A 27,656-nucleotide genomic window follows, 5' to 3' on the forward strand; every position below is an offset into this window, starting at 1 on the left:
GTTTCTTTTGTACATACTCCTTCCTTCCTTCTTTCTTGTAGTTAATAGGTTGGGGACCAGCAAAGTAAGCTTTTCATTGTACGGTTTAAATGTCTGTTTATCTCTATATATGACAATAAATATCTTGAATCTTCAGTTTGTTAAAACATGCGTAATGCAACAGCTATTTCACTGTATTTTGCATGATTAACGTTGCCTTTTTTTTTGTGATTTCCCCATCGTGATTGTTTGGTTCTGTGAAAGTATATACATTTTCATCATGTATACTTTGCACCACAACAAAGAAACTCTTTAGAGTTTAAATTTAAAGGTTATTACGGCACTACAGTACCAATCCAGCCCCCATAAGATAAAACCAGGCGGTAATAACCGCTTGGCTAAAATGTGTTTGACACCCCTGATCTAATGCAACCAACATATTACTATAAAGACTTAATCTATAGTTTTATACCTTTACAAATGCATAATTTGCTGTATTTTATTGGCTCAAGTTTTTCAGTGTTAACTTCACACAGGATAAAGTTAAGAAGTTCCGCACGTGATAGATGGTTGTGGATATGCTGCAGTCAGGCTCTATAATTGTTATACAAAAAACAAATTCCATAATAGTAAGCAGACAAATCAAACCACCAGACACGTGCATTCACATGCGTTTTATTCCTTCTCGCAACACACCCTGTTTTCTCTTTACTGAGGCAGCATTTACAAACTCCTTTATTTAGTGTGACCACCTTCATAGTCAAACATATTGCAGCAGGTCATCAGACACCATCGCATACATTCAAATGTGAAATATTCACTGACAATTTAAGTTTGTGCAACTTCGAGTCGAGTCACATTGGAAGCAAACACCTTGCAAAGGTCACCAGATTATTTGACTTTTCTGTGTACATGATCACACCGCTGACAGACGGGGTTAGTTTCACCTTTACATAAAGGATTGAGGAGAGTCAGACAGACAATACACTCACAAGACCACGTGTGGGTGTGTGTATATATATATATATATAAAAAGACAGTATTGCATTTCGTTTTGGACCAAGACATTCGGCATCAGTGTAAAATATGCACTTGTAATAGTTAATGCATTAAAATTAATTTAAAAGGATAAATTATTGCAAAAAAACTTCACTTTCTTTACAGTTTGACTTCACATTTCAACGCTTCACAAGTTCATCTAGTCATTGCTTAAAATAGAAATACTGCATTTTTAGAAGTAGAAAAAAAAAGACACAGCCCGTGTCAGTTTCTGTGCATACGGCTGAATCTGTTGCACTAAAACTTAGTGTAAAAACACATTCAGACAAATAATTGGGTTTTGTAGTAAAACAGTGCAGTTCGTGGCCCCGCCCTCCCCGAGTAATTTGACATCAGGAGCATTTGTAATGGTACGGCAGCGGCGGGAGTGGAGCCGGGTTCAGGTCGCGCACGATCTTGTTGAGGCTGGAGATCTTCTCTTCCAGCAGGTAGTTCTTCTTCTCTGCGATTTTCTGCCGCTGCTCGGTCACCTCCAGAGCCTTCAGCAGCTGGGAGTTCTCCACGTACAGATCTTTGATCAGCACGTCTGACTTGCCGTTCTTGTGCAGCTACAAGACAATAATAATAAAAAAAACAAAATCAAGAGAAGTGGTAAAAGATTGAGGATTTGATGAACATCGAATGTTTGCAAACTGAAATATTTCTCCAGATTCTGGAATATTTAAAGGACAGTGTTGCTTAATGCATTAACCTTTACCACTGACATTATTTCTCGGAACACCGTGCACAAAGTGGCGCATGCACACATTCAGAAAGCACCAACAGCAGGAGACAACGCCACTTTGATTCGACCGTGATTTAGTACCGTCCTCAGAAGTGGTGTAGTTGGATCAGCATGTAATCAAATTACCCCATAGTCGAAGTAACCACAGCCAGTTCTGCAAGTAGTCCGAGTAATGTAACTCATTACACCATCTGGAGGTATAAAGCGGTACTGCAAGACTTAGCAGTTTAGCTGTATTAAAGACCAAAACAAGTACCATTCTATATCTATCCAGCTTATATCTTGTTTTTTTTATGATTTACACCAAAAAAATTGTCCATTAAAAATCCAGATAGAGTAAACCATGGCCAGTAAGTCATTTTTCTTCTCTTTCAAGACTTTCAAAATGATTGAAATCATCTTAATTAAAAAAAGTAACAAAAAACATTGAGGGATTTTTTTTTAATGTCAACCATAAACTGACCTGGTCTTTCAGCTGAGCGGCCTTCTCTCTGAGCAGCAGTTTCACGTTGTGCAGCGACAACTCGATTTCCTTCATGCGCTCCTCCATGATCTTCATCTTCCTCTCTCTGTCGTCCTGGTGAGAAGACAGCCGAGAACGTCACCCAACTGCCACAGCAGCAGTCAAATAAGGACATTTGTCATTTTCACGAATGAATAATGCGTAAGAAATAACACACAGACATTTGTTGTATGCTAAATTATCGATTTTATTAAACTTTGTGCAAGAAATTACTTCCGATACATTTCTAAAGGAGATGGACTGAAAAAATAAATTAAATATAAATAGGTATAAAAATGATGCTCTATGTTCCAGACAACTCTACAAAAAAATAATTTAATGTATAAATAAAAATAAATTCTAACATGGCAAAATAAATAAAATAAATAAAATTAAATACATTCGAGTCTATACACGATGGCAAAGTCGGACTAAATGACAACACATATACATATACATATAAAGACACAGTTCATGGGAACTTTCTACGAGAACTAAATAGATAAACATTCAAAGTTAACAGTTGTCAAAACAGTCGAGTGACTTGTTTGAACAGTCACTGCTCAAGAAAAAACATAAACCAGCAGCTTCTCTTTGCTTTGGTTGTGCAGCAGCAACAAAACCAGGTCCAGAACACAAAAGTAACATCGAACATGCGGCAGGTAGTTTCAAGTGTTTAACTCCACGTGGTGTCGATATCAAGCGGCTCAGGTTAAACAAGATTGAACCTCGTTGATATGACGGTGAAAAGAAATCACCCGACTTCATCAGGTAGCAGAGGGCTGATTGTTAGAAAAGGCTCAGAGGACCGTCAGGCACTAACTCCGCCACGAAGATCGTGAGGCAAACTGTCGCACGGGATTTTAGGCCTCCGAGGATGTTGGTAAAACGGCGGCTCAGAAGGGTCCCCACAATGCTAAACAGACGCACAAAGACGACAAACACCAACACAGCGATGGAAGTGGCTGAACGGTGGGATGAACTAATGGATCAGCCTGGAGAGGGATTGTTGTCGCTGCTCACTAACTTATACCGTCTTGTAAACTTTGTATTTAGGTTGTGGACTTCTTTATCCGTTGTGTTCGGTGCGCTTGTTTTTTGGGCTTTTGTATCTGTGCTGCTGTCAGAGTTTGTCTCTGTTGTGATGTATACGTTAGTGTTTCAGGCTTTTGTAGCTGTGATATTTCTGTGTTGTCATTTTAATATCCTTCTTGTGGCTTTTGTTCACTGTGATGCCAAATTTGTCTTATGACAAATTTTCTATTCATGTTTTGGGGTTTTCTTTTTATTTGTTCCACTGTTTTGCATCCGTGTGATTGCTTTTGTATTCGAGTTGCAGCTTGTGCACTTGTGTCGTTTGTGCTTCTGTGTCGACCCCTCTGGCCGCCGTAACATACCCTGTTCACCAGAAACAGTTTACTCCCAGAAAATACATTAAAAATGTCCTCCGATCAGAACAGAGAATTTGACTACAAAAAGTTTGTCCAGCTCAAACAAATAGATGTCAAATTATTCATAGAATGTTTGACAGCGTTTTAATAGCCATCATTTAAAATCCCATTGGGAAAAAAGAAAAAAAAAGCCCTCCCTGTGTTTTTCCTGCCACCGAGCAGCAGTCAAACATGTCTACAGCTTCACGCCTTTTTTTTTTAAATCAGGCAGTCAACAGTCTCCTATGAGGATGCAGAGAGTGAAGGCAGGTTTACAGGTCAGGGTTTTCGCTCCAAGCATAGCCGAGGAAAAGCAGAGTACAAGGAGTCGGGGTTAGAGCGGGGAAAGACGCCGGGTGTTACAATCCGCCGATCCGCCGGTAGCTGTCTGCGTGAGCCGCCCGCTGCTCCGGCATCGGCCCCTGGAGAGAAAAGGCAGGAACACTTGACCAGAGCTCGGGCCTCTCCGCTGATCCTACACACCTACACAGGCCGGCCAGGTAACGGCTTTCTACGGCTGAAGACATCAGTGACGAAATACCAAATCAACTGGAACAGGGGTGTCGGACGTAGAACGTAGAACCCAATTCTACATTTTTTTTCTCTCAGTTTTACTACGACTCTAAAGGGTGTACTCTCCAAATGTACTCTTTATTTTCCAAATCAAGTGGAAATAATCTGAACCACCTATGCAAAGAGCATACATTTTTTAAAGTGCTCGATAAATAGTTAGTAGTAGTAAATTAGTCATAGCTCTATTAATGAAAACTTAAAAATACATAAGGGCCAGTTTTGACTTGCATGTCTTAACTTTGACACCCCTATTTCAAAAGAAATGGAAATAAAATGAATGAATTGTGACATTAACAGTAAAACACACTGAAAGAAATAATTCCTCCCATCAGGTCAGGTCATGAAAATATTTGCTCATTACATGTAAAGTATGAAAACTGGTATCATGTGTTACAAATCTTACTTACTTACCACTTACAGATAAAGTTGAACAAACTAACATGTATCTGCTGTGAACAGGTGAAGGTGACAAATGGAAAGAGCCGGCAGGACCACACCCAGACAATCACTACTTCAGTCCCGAGGTGGAAAATCAAATAAGGAAAGCGACACACGACAAAATAAACCCAGGCCGGCACCACAGACTAAACACCAAACCCCGAACGTAAACAGGTGTGACATGAGCGCAGACAGGTGTCGAGATGGATCCGTGAGGAGCAACAAAAAACACAAAACAAAGGAGCGCTGTGCTTTTCTAACACCGATGAAGGAAACTATAAAGAAACAGGGAAAATCACAAATAAATGACACTCAGCTCAGGTGTTCAGGAAATTATTTTACAATTTCCAAACGCAAATGATTTAAGGAAAAACACCAACAACAAAAAAAAACAAAAAACATTTCAGCACCTGAGCCGAGTGATTTATTTGAATGTAATAAACACAATGCGAGTATTCCTACCGTCACATCTTGGGAAACTACTCGGAATTATATTTTATGTTGAACATCACTATATTTCTATTTGGGTGTTTTAACATCTGGTTCATACTACTAAACACATTTTTAAATGCACTAAAATAAACTAGAACAGTGAAACGATCATTTAAGAGCAGGGGTGTCGAACACATTTTAGTTTCATCCCGAGTGGGACGGATCAGTTAAATAGTGCCATGATCACCTTTCAATTTAAACTTTAAAAAGGCCTCCTGTGTTGAAAATGTCGAAACAATTTCCCACACGTATAATCATCATGCAAGTTTTTACACACACATGGCTTTCATGGCAGCATCAGCTGGGGCCTCATTGTTGTGTCTGCTACTCCTAAGAACGCCCCCCCCCGAAAAAAAGTTAATAAAATTATTTTTTTTTTTTACATAATTTTCTTAGTGGTTCTGCAGGCCGGATTGGAGCCTCTTGTGTTCCGGTTTGGCCCACGGGCCTTATGTTTGACACCCCTGATTTATCGGGTTGGCGTAATGATGAAAACGGTGTGACGGCAAAAAAAAACCACGACACCAAAACAAACAGTTATGGCACTGAAAGAAAAGAAATGGCAGGAAATGAACGTAATAATGGAAAAAAAAAAAAGTGCCAAGTCTTGAGATTTGTAGCTCACTATTAAGTTCTCAAGTTCCACAAGCAAATTGCAAAAAATAAAAATGCATTTCTCATTTTCCTCTTGTATGATCAACTGGTGATTTAAACCCGAGCAGGAATGATTAAAAGTGGACTGTACCTGCACGTTGTCTGGATCCTCACCGCGGTGCTGCCCGCGGGGGATCCTGTGAGGCGACGGGGGCAGAAGTCCGACGAGCTGGGCCTGAAACGTCTTGAAAGAAAAAATGGAAAATTATATAACCGAACTAAAGGAAGAAGGAATTTTATTGTAAAGAAAAAGAGACGGATTGTTCCGGCGGCCGACCTCGAGCAGCTGCGTGGACAGTCGAGCCATTTGGGCCTTGAGCGCCTCGTTCTCCTGCTGAAGGCTTTCCAGCTCCGTGTGTCTCTGTCCAGCCTCACAGCTCTGAAAACAAAGCTCTTTTTAAAAAACTGCATACTGAAGCCAACTGGCCGAATCATGAGAGCCGTTTCTACCTTGTTCAGCTCCCGCCGTGCTTCCAGCTCCTGCTTCAGAGAGACGTTCTCCTGCTCCAGCGTCTTCACCAGAGACGACTGACTCTGCTGTTTGTGCTGCTTCAGGGACAGGATGGTAGCGTCCAGCTGACGGGCCTGCGCACACAAAGCGGACGATTCGTAACGGCAAGACAAAGCAGGGACACTAATTACCATGTCTTTTTAAGGTTATATTGCAAGTATCGCTGAAAGCCTCCGGGCACCTTCTCTCGGGACTGGACGAGGTCGCCCTTGACGCCGCGCACCTCGGCCTGCAGCCGGTCGTTCTCCTGCCTCAGCAGCTGCTGCTCCTGCTCCATCAGCCGCGACATCTCGTCTCGGTACAGCCTCTTGCTCTGATTCTGCAGCCCGCTCGAATGCAGCGCCATCTCCAGGACGCGGTTCTAGGATGAACAGAGGGGCGGCGTCACACTCGGCGTCCTCGCTCTGCAGCTGCGACACGCGAGACAAAACTTTTCTAAAAGAAGTGGGACCTTGTCGTTGGAGTTCTGCAGCTGCTTGTGCAGCGCTGCCAGTTCGCGCTTGAGGGAATCCTTCTCCTGCTGCACGACGCGCAGGTCCGACTTCAGACGAGCGCTGTGGCGGTTCACACACTGGAGACTCTCGTCTGCCGACTTCACCTGGAAAGGAAACAAAGTGCATTCAGCGTTGCGCATCACTGAAAAGCAGGAATTTAAAAGTTATAGCTTAAAAAAATAATTGTAATTACTTTATTTCAACTGGCTTGTTTTTCTTTGAAACTTCCCTTTAGTTGGTTTTGAAATTTTAATCGTATAAATGTCGATAATGTGAAATTATACAATCCCTGATGGTTCTGTATATCTTGTTGACTATTTACACACACACACACACACACACACACACACACACACACACACACACACACACACACACACACACACACACACACACACACACACACACACACACACACACACACACACACACACACACACACACACACACACACACACACACACACACACACACACATATAGATATATACGTATATATATATATACACACACACACACACACATAAATATATATATACATATATATATATACATATATATTTATCTATCAGGGTTTTAAATCAGAAGTTAAGGTTGGTACAAGTATTGGTAGAAGTGGGAGTAGAAATACTAGTACAAGCAATGTCTAATAAGGCTATCAGTGGTATTAATTGCTACCATCAGTAAGAGTAGTAGTAGTAATAGTGGTAGTGCGACAACACTTGCAGCAGCAGTACTATCAATAAAAGCAGCAATAGTGGTATTCAAACTTGTATGAGCAGTAGCAGTAGTAGTACTAGTAGCAAGAGTACCAGTAGTAGTAGTAACACTTGTACACTTAGCAGTAGTAGTGGCAGGAGCATAACTAGAGTGGTTGTTCTATTAGTAGATTTAGTAAACTCGCACTAGCAGTAGCAGTAGGACTACAAGGAGATGTAGTAGTCATAGTAGAAGTTGCAGTAGTCCTTGTTGCAGTACTTGTAGAAGTAGTAACATAGTTGCAGAAGTTGTAGCAGTAGTAATTGTAGTATAGTCGTCATATAGTAGCAGTTGTAGTAGCAGTAGTATCATTAGTACTTGTAGTTGAAGTGGTTTTCAATTAATTCATATCAAAGCTGCTCTGAAAGAGTTTTTCACTCTTTTCAAAACAAAAGTGACTGAGCCTAATAGTAATTTTAATATAAATAATATGACAAATTTAAAGTGCTTTGAAGTATCACAATAGTAAAAAAGAAAAAAAAGCATTTTCCCCAAAGCTGCTCTTCAATTATTCAACCCAAAAGTGAGAGTTTGGTTGGTTACTTTCTCCTGAGCTTTGGCGAGCTCGTTTCTGAGGCCGAGCGTTTCCTTTTCCACACTCTCCCGCTCCTCCACAAGACGACTGAGCTGAACCTCCATCGAGTCCACCTCCACGGCCTGGAAGAAAAACCCCCCAAATAACCCCATCACAACTAAAGCCAAGAAATAAAAATAGATCAACACTGCTATTCCTAATTTGTCCACTGGGGGCAGAATACAGTCATAGCTGTAATCCAGCCTCTTTGTAAAGCCATATTATATATTTGTGCAATGCTTTTATTACGTCTTGATTAGAACATATTTTGGAGGAGTTATTAATTTCGTGTCCAAGCGAAGACGCTCACCTTCCCTCTGGACTCGGAGAGCTTTTGTGACAGCTGGATGTTCCTCTCCTCCAGCTGTGCAGTGTCCTCCAGAGCTTTGGTCAACTCTGCTTCCAGAGCCGACACACAAGCCGCCAGCTAACACAGAACGGCCACCAGTTAACTACCTGCTACGACTACCACCATCACCACAGTAAACCCGTCGGACGTTATCAGGCACTCACCTCGTTTCTCTCCTCGGCGGGGAACAGCTCCCTCCTCTGGCCATCCTCCGTCAGCTCGTCCAGCTGCTGCTGCAGGGTCTCCACGTCGGAAGCGTTTCGGGCATTCTTCTCCAACAGCATCCTGTTGTCATCGTGGAGCAGCTGGTTCTGCAGGCGGAGCTCCGAGATCTGCAGAGAAAAGGGGATGAACTCTGAACTTGTGCTTCAGAACAACCATAATACCGTAATAAGAAACTGATAAGATTGTTTCTATGACTTTGTTCACAGATTACCTGTTTCTGGAAAGATTCAGCCGCTTTTTGAGCTCCAAACTTCTCTTTATTCAAGTGTTCCAAAGTTTGCCTGTAATGACAGAACATGCTTGCGATGCTATCTCAGTTCAACAAACAAATTTGGCGTTGGCGAAGGTACGCGCTCTACCGAGTGCCTGTTCAAGTTATAACACGAGTTTTCCAGTACTTTCAAAATAGAAAAAAAAGCAGATTTTTACAGCACGGCGGCATAAATTCATTGTTTCTCACGTTAATGCCTCCTGGACGTCTTTCAAGTCCTCCACCTTCAGTGCAGCGATTCTCTGCCTGAGGACGACGTTTTCTTCAGCGAGACGACCGACTTCAGATCTGCCAACAGACGACACCAGTTAGGAAAAAAACGCACAAACCGGTCCGACAAACCTGCAAAAACCCAAAATCGTGACGGGTGAGTGTCGAAATGTCGTGTCAAGCTCAACAAAAAACATTTTGCTGAGATTTTCGGATCGTTCTTTTCGACTCTGCATCTTCAAATGAAACAATTTTATGTTTTTGAATCCTGCTTTTAATAAACATCATGAATTGTATCAGGCAATGTCATTATTATCATACATGTTGTTTGACGATTGCTATAACTGTACATATCTTTTTAAAAAAATGGAGAGCCCACATACCAGCCTCCACATTAACAGTAATATTCATACAATCCAAGGTGATTTGTGGTAAACATACACACAGGCGTTCTATTAAATCCTATTTTGAGAATAATTTATTCTCATTCAATAAAATGTTAATTTCTATATGTTTTTGAGTCTCTTTCTTCGCCCTGTAAAAGGCTGAGCTAATCTTCATGTAGGCTTTTGTTTTAATTACTAAAAACTTATTTTAATTTTAAGCTGCAGAGTCAAAAGAAAACAAGTCATTATATATCACTGCATTCTTGATAAAGAGCTTTGGGTTTTTGCAGTGCATGTTAAATTAAAGATATTTACCATAGAAACAGGAGTTAGAAGGGCAACCACATTGCTAGATATGGAAAAACCAAACACTCAATGGTGATCTACAAGGTCCAAAGCAGGTCAAGGAGCGTTTTCACCACAGGTGGAACTACAAGAACAACAGGAGGAGGAGTCCATCAAGGCACAGAGGGGCGGGGCAGCGGAGGTCACCGGAGGTCACACAGGGTTGGGGGTCCTACTCTTCTCCACGTTACCTATGAGCCTGTGTGGTTTCGTTTAGCGTCTGAGACTTGTCCTGCAGGTCAGTGATGGCTCGACGGAGTTCGCTGTTCTGTTTCTCAAACTCCAAACAGCAGTCCTCCAGGTCGGCCGCCGCCTGCGCCTTCACCTCCACCTCCACCTCCAGCTCGCCGTCTGGATCCGGGAAGGCCCCGTCGGCAGGGCTCTCCGAGACGATCCCGCCCCGCTTCACGAACAGCTCCGACAGCTGCGCGTTTTCCTCCCTCATCCTGTCGACCTCGTCCACAAGCGAACCCTGTCCGTCTCGGAAGCCGTGGAATATGTTCATCCCGCCCTCCAGGATCCAAACCCTCTTCTCCAGTTCAGCGTTTTGGTCCTTGAGTTTGGCGTTCTCGCACACGCAGTCCTCGTACCTGATCTGGAGGTCCGTCGTTTTCAAGGCCTTCGCCTCCATCTCTTTGACGAGCTCCATCAGAAGCAGCATTTTTACTTTGAGGCTGTAGTTTTCCTCCAAAGCTTGGCGGCCCGTTTTGATCTTTTCGGCGTTGTGAGCGAGCAGATGCTCGAGTATTTCCGTCTTCTGCTGAAGCAGAGAAATCTTCTCGTGCAGGAGGAAGTTCTCCTCCGTGGTGGAGGTGAGCAGGGGTTGTAGTTCCAGAAGAGAGCACTCTTTGTGTCCGCCGTCCGAGTCCATGCGATCATGTGCACATTCGTGCCTTATTTCTGTGGCTAAACGTTCACATTCTGAAATTGAAGCGAGCGCCTTTCTGCTGCCGTGAGACTTCTCTGGTAAACAGTCAACCTGTGGATCCTCCAGAGACGGTTCATCGAGTTCACCCGTCTCCTCCAGCGATAACGGATCAACCAAAACCTCATGATGCAGCTCATCCTCCTGGAAAGAGCTCCCACAACCCACAGCGGCGGCATCTTGAGGTCTGCTCTTCTCCTTACACGATTGGAGGAGGATTTTATTCTCAGGGTCGGCGAACGCCCCGAGCAAAGAGAAAAGGTCCTGCTGCATCTCCAAACCGAAGGCTTCATTTGTTTTTTTTAAATATGATTCTGGAGGATCTGGGTTGTGGTTTTCACTGGGAGTCCATTCACAGGTTTCATGACAAAGATAGGTTCGCTCGGGGGTTGAAGATCGGAGCCGGTGATCGGGAACAACATCGACTTGGAGGTCGGGTCGTCCGGGAGAAAGCGCAGCATTTTCAGGGTGTAGGTCACGAGTCTCCGTTTGCAGAGCAGCTTTATCTTGTTTCTTCGTCTCATCCTGCTCTGTTCGGTCATCGCCGTCAATAGAACCGTCTTCATCTACATTTTCGCCAATATCATCATCATCATGTACTGCATCAGCTTCTCCTTCACTTTGAACCTGAAGAAGATTTGGCTCTCCAGACAAAGAACCGTCATTTTCAGTGTGCTGCATCCTTTCTTTTGAATTTGATTCCATAAATTCTTCCATCTCAACTGTTTGTGCAAAATCTGAAACCTCTTTGAGCTGAACCTCTCTCTCCGCCCCGAGCTCCTCTCCATCTATTTCTTCTAACATTTTCGCAAGAAGTGATAGAGTCTCCTGAGGTTCCCTGCTCTCCTGCTCATAAACATATTCTCCACTTTCACCATCTTCCTCTTCTGCTCGAGTTCTTGCGTCTTCCTCTTGCTCAACCTGAATTAAATTTGCTCCACCAGACGTAGAAACACCATCTTCGGTGTTGTAATTCAATTCTTTGGGCCAAACCTCGAGTTCTTCAACCTTCATTCTCAGCATATCTCTCTCTGCTTTAAGCTCCTCTACGTCGATCTCCTGAGTGTCTTTCAGCATCTTCTCAAGAACGGTGAGATTCTCCTGCAGTTCGTTCCTCTCCTGCTCGAAGTCCCCTGCAGCCTGTTTCAGGAGCATCTCCAGTTCTTCGATCTTCATCCTCAAATCGTCGCGCTCAGTTAACAGTCCTATCCTCTCCACGATCTGCCTCTCGGAGAGGGAAAGCGCCTCCTTGTATTTGGCCTCCAGCTCAGAGTTGTTGTTCTGCAGCTCTGCTCTTTCCTGTTTGAAATCCTCCACGGTTTGATTCAACAAGAGCTCAATCTGAAGGGCTTTGTCCTCCGACTGGGAAAGAAGATCGTGTTTGGTTTTCAGACTTTCCTGAAGCCTGGAGTGAAGATCGTTCAACTGCCTGCTGAGCTCGATTTCTTTGGTCTGGGCCTTGCCGACCATCTCATCCAGCTCGTTCTGCAGCTGCTTGTTCGCCAACATCAGTGCCTCCATTTCTTCACTGTGGACATTTTCCAGCTCCCGTCGTTCTTCGGTCCAGTCCCGATTCAGCCTCTCTCTCTCCCGCTCCACGGCCTCCTCCATCACCTTTCTCTGCTCATCGAGGCTCTCGAGATCTTTCTGCATCTGGTCCTCCCAGTGGCTCTGCTGTGCACCGTGGCTGTCGGAGAGCGCTCTCAGCTCACTCTGGTAGTGCTGTTCAAGTTTTAAAACATCCGCTTGAAAACGATCCGCGACAGATTCCTGATCGCCCGAGAAACGATTTTCCACTTCTCTGATTCTCTGGTTGAAGCTGATCTCGATTTCCTTCCTGCACATGGTTATTCAATGATGGTTACACAAACAGCGCTGAACATTTGTTAATGTAAGATTGAAGATATCCTCAAGAACAACAATTGCCCCACAAGCCTTAGGAATACAATCTTAATTTTTTATATTTTAATTACTGGCACTCACCATGCTCCTCAGAAATAGATGCAAATCAATCAATTTTGTCAAAATATTCTGATAATTCCATTTAAAACAAATTTTTTTAACCAAAGAAAAAACAAAAAACAGACAAACAAAAGAACCTTGTCATCTTCAAGGGATTTCAGGTCAGGAATTACAAATTCACATATTCATTTTGAAAATGTCTCTGTAATTGCATGATATATTGTAATACTGTATGCAGCAATGTAACTCAAAAGCATGATGATACCGCCACTATGTTTTACAGTAGGACAGCTATTTTGTTCTGCATGGGTTTTTTTTCAGATGGCCAAAACATAATGATGCACTACATTCATAGAAATGGTATCTTTTTCTTGACTATGTCTACAAAACGGTATCGTTTCTGTGCTTTGTTTTTAGTAATGCTGTCTTCAGTGGCCATGATGTCCCATTTTTGTAGCTAAACCTTTGGTAGTGGTCATTTTGGGTCATGTTAACACACAAGCACAATCTAATCCAGCCACTCATTGAGAAGACCCCAGTTTGATATCATGCAGGGTGCTTTCTGTGTCGAGTCTGCATGTTCTCCCTCTGCATGAGTACTACAGTTTTTCTCCCATAACCCCCCCTTCAGCACAGTCAGATCCCAACGACCCTCAATTGACTCAAGAAGGAAATGTTCCATTTGCATTCATTTGTGAGGATTTTCTAGACTTTGCTCCTTAAAACACCACAACTGCAGTGGAATGTAACCGTTCTAATAACAATGAGGTAAAAACCCACCTCTCCCGAGCGACGTCGTCTCGTAGTTTGTCCAGCGCGGCGCTCAGTGAGTCCCTCTCCTCGGCGTGCTTCGCCGTCAGCTCCTTCACGGCCTCTCGATGACGCTGCTCCAGGCGGTCCCTCTCGTCTGCCATCAACCTGTCGACCCTCCTATCCTCCTCCTCCCGTTCAGTCTCAAGCTTTTCCCTCTCCTCGTTCAGCCGGCCCTGGATCATCCCTTCATAGTCCTCCTCCAGCTGTAGCCTTTCCGTCTCCCACTCCTCCCTCAGCTTCTTGTCCCGCTGCTCAAAGTGTAAGCGCTCCCCTCGAAGCCTCTCGAGCAGAGCCTCCTCCTGCTGCTCCTGAAGCCGAGCTCGTTCCTGCTCCCACTGCCCCTTCAGCCTGCTCTGCTTCTCCTCCTGGTCCCGGACCAGTCTCAGCATCTCCTCCTCCAGCAACACCTGCAGAGACTCGCTATTCTGCTCGTCCAGCTGGACCCTCTCTCTCTGCCACTGCTCCGTCAGATTCTTCACGACTTCGTTGCGCTCCTCCTCAAACCTCGACTTCAACTCCTCTATTTTCCCTTCATGGCTCTCCTGTAACACTTTCTTCTCTTTTTCCCAACCATCTAACAGACTCTGCTCTAGCCTGACCTTCTCCTCCTGCAACTCCGTTCTCTGCTCCAACAGTCTGGCTTCCAGCTGCTCTGCGTGTTCATCTTTTAGGTTCCCGACCTCTGCGACATGTTTCTCTCCCAGTTTTTCCATCTCAGCGTGAAGATCTTCATCCGTCTCAGCCTGCTGCGTTTCCAGAGTTTTCAGCTGCTCCTCCAGGTCTGCGGCGAAGTGGTGGGCCTCCAGCAGCTGCTGCCTGAGGTTTCCCACTTCTTCTTCCTGCAGGTTCTCCAGCTCCTCCCTCTCCTCCGCCTGCCGTCGCTCCAGGCGTCGCTGCTCCTGTTCGGCCTGACCCAGCTGGCTCTGGAGCTCCTGTGCGTGGGTTTGGACGCTGGCCATCTCCTTCTGCAGGGCCTGGACCTCCTGCTGGTACTGGAGGGACAAGGCGGCCTTCTGGTCCTCGTGAGTCGACCTCTGCTTTTCTACCATCTTCTCAAATTCGCTGATCTGCAGGGATTTATCAAAACAAAAAGGGTGCATTCAAGGACACGCCAAGATAAAGCACTTTACAGCTGCTGCTAAACACATGAACATTTATACTGTTAACAGTTATTACACTTTCATTTAATACATTCTTATTAAATTTCTGCTATTACATAAACCTCATCAATATTATGAAAAATGTTACAAAGATTCCATAGAACAATAAGAGAAAATGGATAAAACAATAAAGAGCCAAGAGGAAGAAGATGAAGAGTAAGAAGCTCACTTTATGTTACAACAGCCAAACTTTTGCCCTCTAAAACTGCACAGTTTCACTACACCTTTAAAAAAAGAATAGAAAAATCGTGGTTCCACTAGACTCGCCTTGCTTTCCAGCTGGTTTCGTAAATCCTCCATCTCCTGGAGGTGCTGCTCCTTCAGCTGCTCCAGCATCATCTCTGCCTCCAGGCTCATGCTGAAGGGCTGGACCTCCTCAGCGCCGATGCCTGCAGAGAGGACGGTCAGTAGAACAAACGTGGTGCGAGTCCGATAACGAGCCCTCTGGAGATCGCATCAATACTTTTATTTGTTTGTGTATTTGAAGGAACTCATTAAGCTCACCTGGGTCCGACTCCATGCCGGGACTTTTACTCTCCAGCTCCTCGGAGAGAGGCTTCTGGCAGGACTGATGAGCTCGACCGAGACTGTGAAACTCCTGCAACTCCGACTGCAGCTCGTCGATACGATCCTGCAGCTCCTAAACACAGAAACAAAAAACAGGCAATTTATCAATGTATGTAATTAATAGCCAATTTTATCACTCAAAGCACAAATATTTGTAACTTTAAAAAGGTTCTATCTTCCCTCTGCTTCTGTCTCACAATGGTTTAAGTCCATTTCACTGTTTGTCAGTGTTGAGCCACCTCACAAAAACGTGTTTAAAACAAGTATATTACACAGAATTAAACATGTAATTAGATTACAGTATGAAGCTCTTTTAAAGATTGAGCCACAGTTACCCTGCACTGTGCTTCGTAGCCACGGCGGAGCTGTTTGATTCGTTCTTCTTGGAGAAGGAAGTCGACACTGCCGGGGTCCAGGTCACCAAACTGCATGACAAGAAGAGAGTTTGAAGGTCATGAGCATGGAACCAAAATGTAATAAGACAAAAGAAACACAGTGATAGCTACACAGAAAGTCAAAACATTTATAGCAAGAACTAAGAAAATGTTTGTGGTTTCATGAAAGCTCTTAGTACCTTGTCTTTCCTAATGTTGTCTAAATTCGTCTGGAGTTTGGAAATTTGACTTTGTGCTTCCACAAGTTTTTCAGTGCTGTCCAGCAACTCCATTTCCATACGCCTGTTCTCCTGAAAATACACAACATTCAAAACATTTTTCATTTATTTCAACAAAAGCACACACTTTGTACACAGTTCATGTGATATATGAAGAGAAATGTTTTTTACGTGTTGTGAAAACATGTAAAGTTTAAAAAAAATATCAAGGAAATCAGAGGAAACCATTGTCACGGTGCTCTCCAAGTCGTCATGGAAACATGATACTCCTGATGGCATCGTGCATTGGGTCAAGGAAACAGGACACCTTCCATGTCATCAGGCTCTGTTGTCATGGAAACATGACACCTTCCATGTTGTCATGGAAACATGACGCCTTAATGTTTTCTTGCTCTGTACTCATGGAAACGCCCCATCAGAGCGTGTGTGTGTGAATGTGCACCTCACATTGTGTCATGCACATTAAGGTCAACGCCAAATCTGCACTAACAAATGTGAAACAACCGTAAAAGCTTCAAATGATCAAACACAATAAAAGCAAGACTAGAAAGTTGTTTGGTACCTTCACCGAGATGGAGAGGTGGTCTCGGAGAAAGGATTCATCCTCCCGGATCTTCTCGATCTCCGCCTCCAGCTCCTCGCGCTGCAGGCCCGCCTGCTGCTGGATCTGGTCCATCTCCTTCATCAGCTCGGACCGCACCGCCGCCAGCTTCTCCTTGTGCTCCTGCTCAAGCTTCCTGCAGAGACACGGTGATGCAGATTAATATGTACAATCATTATGTGAAACGATTGACCGGAGTTTAGGAATGGTTGAGATTTCAATCCCTAGAATCTAGAGAAGGATAAATAACCTGAGGTTGAGGTTGTTCATGTGCTCGATTGCAGAGTGATGCTCATCCACCTCAGTGGCAAACTGCGTTTTCAGTCTCTCCGCTTTTTCAAGGTCTGATCGGATTTTCTCTTTCTCCCTGATTTCTCGGTCCACACGCTCCCTGACCAGAAGGAGGAAAAAACAAAAAAAACACCAACCAGTTATACAAACAGCCATATGAAGAAATAAAACACAGACAACAACAAAAAGTGAAAATGTTTTAAAGGTTAAAACGTTTAGCCTTAAGTTAGTGAGTTTACTCACAGCAGATGTCTGATCTCAGCTTTGAAGCTCGCCAGAGCCGCTTGGTGAACCCCGTTCTTAGTGACAAGCAGCTCGTTTTCAAGCGCCATGGTGAGGTCGCCAAGACTCAGCTTTCCATCCAGATCAAAGTTCAATGCCTGCGAAAGATTTAATACAAAAACAACAATAATTGATCAATATATCAGCAACACACACGCTCACTCACCAAGAGATAGATATACAGTTGGTTGATTTATGTTTTTTCCCCCAACATTTTGTCTGTATTTAGGATATTATGTTCAATTTAAATGTTTTATTAATTTTAGTTCTTTAATTTCACTATAAAAAAAACTTGATTTATTTTTTTAAATGATAAAAATAAGTTATTGTTACTGAATTAATTTTTTAGGGATTAGAAAAAGACTTTTTATTTTCTTAATAGCTCAAAACCAAAACTTAGCTTCGCACTGTGAAAAGTAAAAATATCTCAAATAATATTTCATTCTGAGTTCTATTATATCATCAAGCTTGATTTACAACACAAACAGACAAATACGATGACAGTGTGTTCTGTGCAGTTTCATCATTTTCATCGAGAAAAGCGCGAGTTACTGATCGCAAGCAGGGTGATAAGTGAAAATGAGAAATAAATTGTGCATATTAAAAGTAACTCCCTATAGATCACTGAACTGTATTAGCAGTCTTATTTTTGTAGTATTTTTTTGTCAAAAACACCCTTAAATAGTCATCAGAACGTTGCTAATTAATTTGACGGACGGGAAAAAGTTATCCATGGATTTATCTTGTACTACCTGTTCGTACCACAAGGTGGTACGGTGTGTCATATAGCAAAAAAAACTGACACAACCAGACTCACTACTGCCACTCAGAATTTTTACACACAAACTTGCTGCATGATATTTTTCAAATTGTCTGTTAATAAATGTACAACTGTAAGACATTAGGGTAGAAACCTCCCTGTAGTACCTGCAGGATCTCGGCGCTGTTTTCTATTCCCTCCTCTACCCAAGCGTCCAGGATGTATTCGGCTGGAGTGAAACCGCTGCCGTCGTCAAGGGTGGAGAAGAGACGCATGCCGATGCTGCTGGTTAAAGCAGAGGGTGTCGCTATCCTCCGGCCTCCCTCATCGAAGGGCTGCGGGAAGAAAAGACCGACTTTACAACAACCATGATAACAGTGATGATCAATGTGCAGTGCTTTGATGACAGGATCGATAAAGAAAATAGGGAAATGAAACAACGGGTACAACAAAATGTTAAATTCTAAAGCAATAAGGGCATGTCCTCACATGCATGAAGCAAAGAAATGTGTGCGTCATGCCATTTGCCCTTGTTTGTTTGAAGTGGAAATGGAGTCAGGATCTGGTAACCTGGCAGGGAACAGTAAACACACGGCGAACCTGAGTGGAGTGAAGCCGTTTCAGCTGCCTGTAGGGAGTGGAGGCAGACGGCGTCGGGGGTTTGTTGTGGTTCACAACCCTGGAAACAAAGTCCTGAACGTTCATGGCTCCGTCGCCGGTGAGGCTCAGGAGAACGTCTCCGTTGATCTGAGAACGAGAGCGGATTTTATAGATCTGCAATTGTTAAAACTGTCGGTGAAGTGGTGAAAGTGGTTCAACAAACCTCCAGGCCCAAGTGTTCACACAGAGCGAGCAGTTCATTGTGTCCGGCGCAGCCGTCCCACATTATCGACAACTCCTCGCAGGCGTCGCGCAGGCTTTCCTCCAACCGGGCCGACGGCGGAGCGACGGAGCCCCGCGGCGTGCTCGGCTCGTCGGGGTTCCACAGATGCAGCTGACCTGCACACGACGGCACAGACGGATGTCAGAGGACGAGTCACTGTGAAAGAAATGACGCCTCTGGACAAAAGTCAGACTCACCTTCGGCTTCATACTCCTCTGTGGCCGCGTCGTAACCGTTCCAGCGCTGCGGGGGGCAGGAAACGAGATGGGGAGTGAAAATATTGTGACGAAACGGTTCGAATTCGTACAGTTCTAATGGATCTGATTAGAATAATCTTAAAACTAGAACAGTGAGAACAATGCGAGGGTCAGCTGTGTGTTTAAACATATTCTGGTTCTCTATTAGAGAATTATTGACAATAAAAAATAAATAAATAAGTGTCCCAGGCAGACACACTATTCTCCACTCTAAAGCATCTGATTTGTGGGAACTTTGCATATGATTGAGTGCTGGACTTCTCTAGAATTAATTATAAAAGGTGTTATCCTAACAGCTTGAGGGATTCATAGCTTATAAAAAGCTCAACTTTTCTGTGGCTATTCTTTATAGTTGTAACTTGTGCAGCAAAGAATGAATAAATCAAAACTCATAAAAATCAATCAAGGAAGCAAAAAATTACAAATCCACAGGTTAAGGTTATAATCAAGTGAAGTTTTGGGGTGTGTACATTTCAGTATTTTTTCAAGTAATAGGCTCATCCTGAATAAATCTAGTAATTTACTACTTTTATAATAGATTATTGAATAAATACACCCACAACGTCATTCAATCTCTTCAGTTGGACATTTGTTCAAACAAATTTCCATTGTGTAAAGTCTAGGTACTTTAATTTGTGTGATAAAATGTGCCTTAAATGTACAGACAGAGCAGAATTTGAGTTAACAATAACATTTAATGGAATTTATAAGTACCTAATGTTTTGAGTAGTTTTTGAAAAGACTTAACTTTATAAAATGTAATCAATGTGCAGATAATTCTGCATGAGTGGACATTTTCTATATTCTTTCCACCTCAGATCGTCAATATCAGTCATTGTGATGCGCTCTTTAGTTTTTAATTCATTTAAATATGAAGACCATAGACACTTAAATTAAAATGATAAAATACAGTTTGGGCCTTTTTGTTCGAAAATCACCAAGATCGATTTATTTTTATGAATCATATTCATTTGGTACGGAGCAATAAGCATTACACATTATGCAACTGACTCATGTTAATCCCATATCTATAATCATTAAATACCTTAACAGATCAGGCTTAAAAGGATCAGCAACTGAGTTATTTCAAGTATATATGAGCTCCTTGTGCAATTTTTAAGCATCATTTTAATTTAGAAAAAACTAATCTATGTATGTATATATATATATATATATATATATATATATATATATATATATATATATATATATATATATATATATAATTCAGTAAAACAGCAAATGCTGGAATCCACTTGAAAGCAACATGATACATATCAAGTTTATTCTGGTTCATTTTTAAACAAAACTGAACTGATCTGTACACTTTGCTTAAAAATGTACACTCTCTCCACGCCAGTTCCAACTAAAATCATCAAAAAGTACTCTTTTGGTTCTTAATAAATTCACAAAAACCTCTCCAAGCGCATTTTAAGATTTCAACTTGTTGTAAACTACAATAATTGAGGAGACGGTCTCCGCCGTGGCCGTCCCATTGTCTGGGAGGCTGGCAGTGAGGGAATGAAGAGCAGATGGGATCCTGCCAGTGGCGTTTTGATACATGGAGCGTCGGCATCCTGGAGGGAGGGGGCAGCAGGGCTTATTGTTCCTCTGTCCCATAGCTGCACCTCCTCCTCCTCCCTCCTGACCCAGCCCCATCTGCTGGTCCCAAAAGGCCGGACACTGTCGCATTGTGGCAGCGCAGATTAGTCAACACGGAGACACACTTCAGAGGGGCGGAGTCCGAGACAATGCGCCGAATATCAACACGTCCAGCCGGCATCAAGCTGAACTGACCATCATTATACCGTTTACGGTGAACAATCGCAGGCTTTCCTTTGTCGCAGCTCGTGTGGCTGCAGCCTTCACATTCATCCAGGACGGAGTCTCCATCAGTGTGAGAGATCAGCCTGCTGCCTGACGACCGCAGCAGGACCAGAAGCAGACCACCTCTCACTCTGGAAAATCCTATTGATTATCAATTAATCTGATGATCTGCATCATGCCTGAACTTAAATCGCTTTTTTTTCCCCACAGATTTGAATTGCATGTTCAGACCAGGTCATTTCTTCCACAGTTTTAGGGAAATTGAAGAACTTGCAAAGCAAACTACAACACACTCCCTTACTGGAGCAGCTGCATGTGCAGCGTCTATGGGTGCAGAGAGCAGCACATCTCTCTCTCTCTCTCTCTCTCTCTCTCTCTCTCTCTCTCTCTCTCTCTCTCTCTCTCTCTCTCTCTCTCTCTCTCTCTCTCTCTCTCTCTCTCTCTCTCTCTCTCTCTCTCTCTCTCTCTCTCTCTCTCTCTCTCCTCTCTCTCTCTCTCTCTCCTCTCTCTCTCTCTCTCTCTCTCTCTCTCTCTCTCTCTCTCTCTCTCTCTCTCTCTCTCTCTCTCTCTCTCTCTCTCTCTCTCTCTCTCTCACAGAGTTTCACGCAAAGCTAAAAGGACGTTATAAGAATAATCTTTGAATTTAAATATAGTCTGTGTGTGTTGAGCCGACATTAATTCCGTGCTTTTCTCTGAATATATATCCATTACAAGCTTCAATCTTCAGTAGAAATAAAATACGATTAATCGCAATTAATTACAGAAAACTGTGCAATTAGTTCTTTTTTTATCGATTGACAGCACTAATATTATGTGTGTGTATATATATATATATATATATATATATATATGTATGAACATAAATAATATAACATAAAACATATGTTTTTAGTGTTTTCTGTGAAGGTTTGCATCGGACATCAGAAACGGGTGGAGAGTTTTTTTTCTCTTTCCCCTGTCATGATTTCTCCGACTTCTTTCTCCCGATGAACTAATGAACTTAAACTATGTGTCTTTCTGTGCAAAAATATATTACTATACATCCTAGGTCACTGAAATTTTACAAATAATTAACTTATTATAATAAGGCGTCTAAATGGGAAACGTCTACCTGGGATGAAACCCCTGTTGTGGCAGTCAGGAATTGATATGTATACTTTAGATTTTAAGTTGACATTGCACAATTTTTGACAATTCTGGACACAATATAAATCCAAGTGTCCCAGACAACAAACGCTTTAAAAAAAATGCAATTGAACACGTCACCTGCTAAAGAATGCCACTTCTAATGCCATTTGAAACTCTTTTAATGGAGGGAAATTTTGATGTTATCCAACAGTTGGCACCTTTAGTAAGACTGCGAGTGGTGGCTTTTTAGCCACACCTACCTGTTGGTGTAAACGCTTTACTTTTCTGGGAGCAACTTGGCAATTCAACAAGTTCTCAAAGGAAACTTGATACCCGAGATGGGAATCGAACCACCGACGTCATAAACAGAAGACTATCTGCTCGACCCACTGACCCCCGTATAGTTGTTTAATGCATTTAAGTCAAGATGTTGTTTCCATCTCAATGCTACTGTGGTAAGGTTTAACTTGAAGGATATGAGATGGACACAAGTAGTTTGAGATCGTTATCTAATCATTCATTATACATAATGCCGGGTTTAACGGGGGCTTAGGCTTTACAACTGAAGGTTAAATTAATCTGCTATTAGGTTTTGTCTTCTAATCTGACTAGAACAGTGCTACCCTACTGGGAAGTCCTTATTTTATACTTTACAAGTTCATCTTGGGAACCCTTCACCGATTCTGGCCTACAGGCTACATGTTTGACAACTCTGCTTCAAAACCTCACAAAATAGTTCAAAACTTAGATGGCAAACATATTAATGAGTAATACTTCTGCATTTCTAACTCCAACTCTTCCTCAGCTCACAATCAATCATATTCTAATGCTTCCAGCTTTCCCAGGAGTTTGTAAAAACACCACAATATGTTCTTTGTATGCGCTGAAAACTCGCATCCTAAAGCGCTTTGCTTATACAATCAGTTAAACTTCACATTGGACACATTATGTGACACTTTACCAACACAGTGCTGACGTGCTCATTACCCAAGGCTTATTAACCAGTAATTATGTCCACCGTGTTATTTACAGACAGCACCGAGCTGTTATGCAACCAACAGGGTGTTGTGGATCCCGAGTCAGTGTGCAGGTATGTTACACTTCAGGACCTGCACTGCGCTACGTTAAGCAGATTAGCCGCGAATAACGCTCCGGCGCTCGGCCGCCGCTGCCAGGGAAGCCACGCTTGGCGGGGGCGGGGGCGGGGGGGGGGGGTTACATGCAAGGACAGGAGGCGATAAGAATGGCATCCGAGCGTCTGGAGGTTCAGTGACGCTGAGAATTCATCAGCCTCTTACCTCTCGCTTCCTGGGAACGGCTGAGTCACAGTTGTCCTCGAAATCCTTCTCGTCGCCCGACGTCCTGCTCGCGACTTCAGACAAGTCCGGCACCGGCTCGAGGAACTCCGGCGTGGAGCGGCGGCCGTAACGTTTACTGCCTTTCACGAACTTTGGTTGGATTTCAGGAGATTCTGAAAAGACACACAAAAAAAAACCAAACAGACCCAGTTATTTTTACCACATCTAAAAATAAGTAGTCATGAGTTTCTCACTGACAATTCTATTTTGCCTATAGGTGAGACCGTCTTTCTCTCTGCATTTGCCCCATTATGTGCCCTCCAGATTGCCTCCAGAGGAAGATTGATAGAATCTCTCGACAGAAAGGAGAACTCTCGACATTTAAATACACGACAGTGACTAACCATCGCCTGAGCCTTCAAAACCTACAGCTCCTAAAATAGCCACTTCTCTAAAATGACAACGGGCTCAAAGCTGCCAAAAGCAGCCACACGTTCCTATTTGTTTGAGTTAAACATTAAACTAAAGGTCAGCAGAGGAAAATCTACTCACTGGTGCACATATATTGACAGCAGACTCTGGACTTCATTGCCTGCCTTTTTAAGCTTCATGTCTCCATCGGAGCTCATCGTTACAAAATACAGCGTCATTCAAACCTGCCTAACGACCAGCGAACTCAGTCAAACCATGACGGTGCAAAGAGTTCAGCTGTCAGTTAATTGGCTTTGAGCCAAACTGATCCACAGTATGTCAATTTACAGCTGAATCAGCGTGAAGGTTGCTCCACTTACTCGGCTTCTGCCGCCGTCTACGCTTTAGCGATCTGGGTAAAGGAAATAAACAAAAACCTTCTTTTAAAAAACGGTCACAATATTGAGATTTTACCTGGTTCGGGCAAAGATCGCTGCTCCTCTGGAGGCGGCGGCGCCGCGGCCGACGACAGAACCAGGATGAGTGCATTCTTGAACTGGTCAAAGTCGACCTGCAACAGTTACAAGGAAGAACTGAGCGACATTTGTGTATTAATTTTAAAGGAAAATGTTTCTTAAAATCGACAATCTGAAACAATCAGGCCGATGGGAAGTAAGAGAAAATGAAGGTGGAAGAAAAAGGTGCAAAAGCAACATTAAAAAGAATAATAATAATTGGGGATATTGAAGTAATTAAGTGAATCGGGGAGTAAAAAAACTAATTGAATACGTAAGTAATTGAGTAAAAGAAAGTGAGTAAAGATTTAATTCAGTCAAAAAGAAAGTTATTGAGTAAAGAGTAAACGAAATGATGAAGAGGTAAAAAAAATAAGAGTAAAAGATAAACAAGAACAAGAGGGGGTAAAGAAGCGAATCAGTATGAAGTAATAAACAAAATAATGAATACAAACCAATACAAAATAAAGAAAGTTAAGAAAATGTTAAAGTATAATTCTATGAAATACGAAAGCTATATATTAGTTTTTTCTACTGCATCTGCAGAACTACAATGGTTGTAAATTATAATAAAATTCACTAGATTTATTTTTCCCATCACTCCTGAAGCCTCACACAAGAATCAGCATGTTTGTATTTGCAGTATTAGAGACAGGACGTGCAAAACTTTACCCCAAAAAAAGGAAATTATAAGGAAAAGAAAGATGTTGCATGGATTTAAGAAGGTTTCTAAAGTGGTAAACAAACATCCTGAGAGCTTTATCTCTTCAGAGAAGGTCAGCGAACTCCGACAGAAGAAGCTCGTCACCTTTACATTTTTCAGATCCGACTCGTAAACATTTCTGTCATATCATGGCGAGTCGGCCTCTCCTCTCTGGTACATTCCTTGTGTGCAATACATATTAAAAAGAACGACGACAGTGGATTCCTGTGATGGGGCGTAATTCCCAGCGTGCCGGGTGGAGGCCATGTGGGTGGAGGAGGGTTTCAGGGAGGTCACACTTCAAGAATCAACAGCTGCTCACCCTGGATATGGTGATTTTCTTTGTGTTTTTTAGGACTGGCGGCTGTAGGTTGGCGGGGGAGGGAGAGCTCTCGCTTTTTTTTCAGTTCTCTGGCCCTCGTGCTAGAAATTCACCCCCACATTGCAAAACAATAGGCACCCGTCTGCTCACACGCTTATATACAAACAAAAAGTTTGTGCAAAAGTGTGGAGGTGAGCCGTCTGGATACTCTCATTTTTAGACTTGGAGGTGGAAACACGAAGCCGGAGGGTGAATGATTGAACAACACTAAAACACACCGAGGCGTATTTGTCCTTCGTTGTGACCGGCGATTTGAAAATGAAGCACTCTTAGAGAAATGTGTGCGCGTTTGAGGTGATTAGCCAGCTCGGTTGTCATGACGACAGACGTCAGGGACAGGGCTGCTGGGGGGCGACCAGACCTGAAGATCAACGGAGGCGTCTAAAACACTCCCGACTGTCGTGCACATCAGGTGAGGCGAAAGTGACAATCTTGTAAAAGCAGATTTAACTACATTAGATATATGGTACAAGCAAAAGTAAAAAAAAATAAGTTAGTTTAAGTAACTGTTTGCCAAAACAGGAGGCCGGTGTTCACGTGTTGGGAAAGAGCTTGCAATAGAATGTGAACAAGTGTTTCACCTCTATAAGTTCCGCAAACTACTATTTAATATAGCAACAGGGTCATATTATGGCATTTCATTTGTATGATTTGTAAGTACCTGCACCTCGTAGCGGCACTCACTCTGTGCAATGTAGCGTGACAGCAGTCTGAATGGTCAAAATACCATAAGAATTTTGGCTTGAAGCTATTTTGCATTTACGGAGAAGATTTGACTGATGTTTCTTATGCAAAAATCCAAAATGCTCATCCCACAAAGGCATATTTGTTTTTTCAAATACGCCACAACAGGCTTTCCAACATAATCAGATTAATTTCTTTCAACAACTGAATAATGTGAAAACTGAAGATTTTTTGTGTGTGTGTGGTCTGCTCAAGTGCCACAAAACACAACAAGCATACATACATCACGTACTCATAAAGTAGCTAAATATTCAGAAGTACATGTGAAATAAGTGTCACAGTGCATCTGTGGACACCATACAGCCGGTAAAAAGCCAGAATGAAAGCAGTTTGGGGAAGGGGTTCTACCCACCCTGGCAGTGAGCTGGTCCTGATTCTGCAGCAGAGCATGGAGCAGCGTTGGCGTGGCATCGTCCAGGTGTAAAGACAGGCAGAGTTCAGAGAGCTCCTCCGGGCTCAGGGAGCCGCAGCCGCTGGCATCAAAACTGTTAAAGACTTCCTTTAGGCGCTCCTCGTAGTGGTCCTGCTCCTGGCCGTCACCCATCCCACAGGACAGCAACCGGCCCTGGGGAAAGCAACAACGACAAAAGAGAAAATCATTCCTGACCTGGAACGGAATAGAAGAAATGAGAAGGAACTGGATCGATCGACGTCTTTCATGTCAGAGACCAACAGCTGAAAAGCCATTTGATTGTTCAGGGAGACAATAAACAGAAAAATGCTCAAACTTACAAATGCATTGTTTTTCTTTTTAAAGAAAAGAAAAGACAAAAAAAAAAAAAAAAAAGAGTTCAAACCCTTTGGCCATGCCTATGACATCTGTCTTTGGCAGGGAGATATATCGTTCCAGCCGATAAGCACACAAGATTCCGATATAAGCAGCCAATGTTTCAGCCAAGGGACGATTAGCACGGATGCTACGGGACAGAATCATGTTGTAATAAGAAACATTTAGTTCTCAAGTGTGTTTTAAATCACCTCTTTCAGAAAACCCCGAGGGAAACATGATGTTAAATGTTCAATAGTGGCTATTTGCTTTTAATTCAGAGATATTTATATTTTACTGTATTTTTTTAATGCCTAACTTGTACAATATTTAATTAAATACCCATTTTTCCTCCAGCTTCATAACTTTCTCCTCTATTTTCCGATTTTATTGTTCTTTTTAAAAGGAATTTCATTTTAAGAACAGTCTCTCGATTGTGTCTGAAGGACCAAACATCTCTCGCGTATGATCTCTGAACTGAATATTTACCTTATAGGAGTATCACCAATTACAAGATCAACACCCATTGTATGAGATTACGAATATGTTTACATACCGATGAATAGGAACGCCTAATAAATGTAAATACGCCACATTTTCCATGACATTTAAGCCCAAACGTCAACACAGGGTGACCAAACCAGGTTACAGCAGGCAAAAAGGATGCATGGTGCAAAAATATATTTACTTTAGAGTTCAGGAAGTCTAGTCAAACTTTACTCACAAGCTGAGTGGAAGCATCTACTTCAACAGCATGGGTTCCTGACTGCACCTTCATCTGAGAGCGTGACTCA

The 27,656-nt window shown here is 42.7% G+C and overlaps 1 protein-coding gene across 1 annotated transcript; it reads right to left on the reverse strand.

Annotated features, from left to right (window-relative positions):
• Nucleotides 1–638: 638 nt before the first annotated feature.
• On the reverse strand, nt 639–27,656 carry nin (ninein (GSK3B interacting protein)). The gene is made up of 28 exons (XM_080479667.1): nt 27,587–27,656; nt 26,449–26,661; nt 24,227–24,323; nt 23,342–23,514; nt 19,029–19,074; nt 18,772–18,947; nt 18,549–18,695; nt 18,116–18,283; nt 17,150–17,286; nt 16,866–17,006; nt 16,577–16,751; nt 15,976–16,086; nt 15,737–15,826; nt 15,339–15,474; nt 15,102–15,223; nt 13,642–14,741; nt 9,223–9,321; nt 8,974–9,043; nt 8,702–8,869; nt 8,499–8,615; nt 8,158–8,271; nt 6,814–6,960; nt 6,544–6,723; nt 6,302–6,436; nt 6,129–6,230; nt 5,943–6,035; nt 2,226–2,339; nt 639–1,586 (listed from the first exon to the last, which is right to left on the reverse strand). Exons 1-28 carry the CDS (start codon nt 27,638–27,640, stop codon nt 1,371–1,373), a joined length of 4,641 nt encoding a protein of 1,546 aa, XP_080335793.1. The 5' UTR covers nt 27,641–27,656; the 3' UTR covers nt 639–1,370.

Source organism: Lipophrys pholis, assembly GCF_963383615.2.
Source record: "Lipophrys pholis genome assembly, chromosome: 14".
Lineage (NCBI taxonomy): Eukaryota > Metazoa > Chordata > Actinopteri > Blenniiformes > Blenniidae > Lipophrys > Lipophrys pholis.

Excerpts from the sequence above, each read along its gene's own strand:
- nin (XM_080479667.1), bottom strand. The coding sequence starts at position 27,640 with ATGAAGGTGCAGTCAGGAACCCATGCTGTTGAAGTAGATGCTTCCACT. Across the intron at positions 26,662-27,586 it reads TAGATGCTTCCACTCAGCTT|GGCCGGTTGCTGTCCTGTGG; the intron begins GTGAGTAAAGTT and ends TGCTTTCCCCAG. Across the intron at positions 6,036-6,128 it reads TGTCCACGCAGCTGCTCGAG|ACGTTTCAGGCCCAGCTCGT; the intron begins GTCGGCCGCCGG and ends TTTTCTTTCAAG.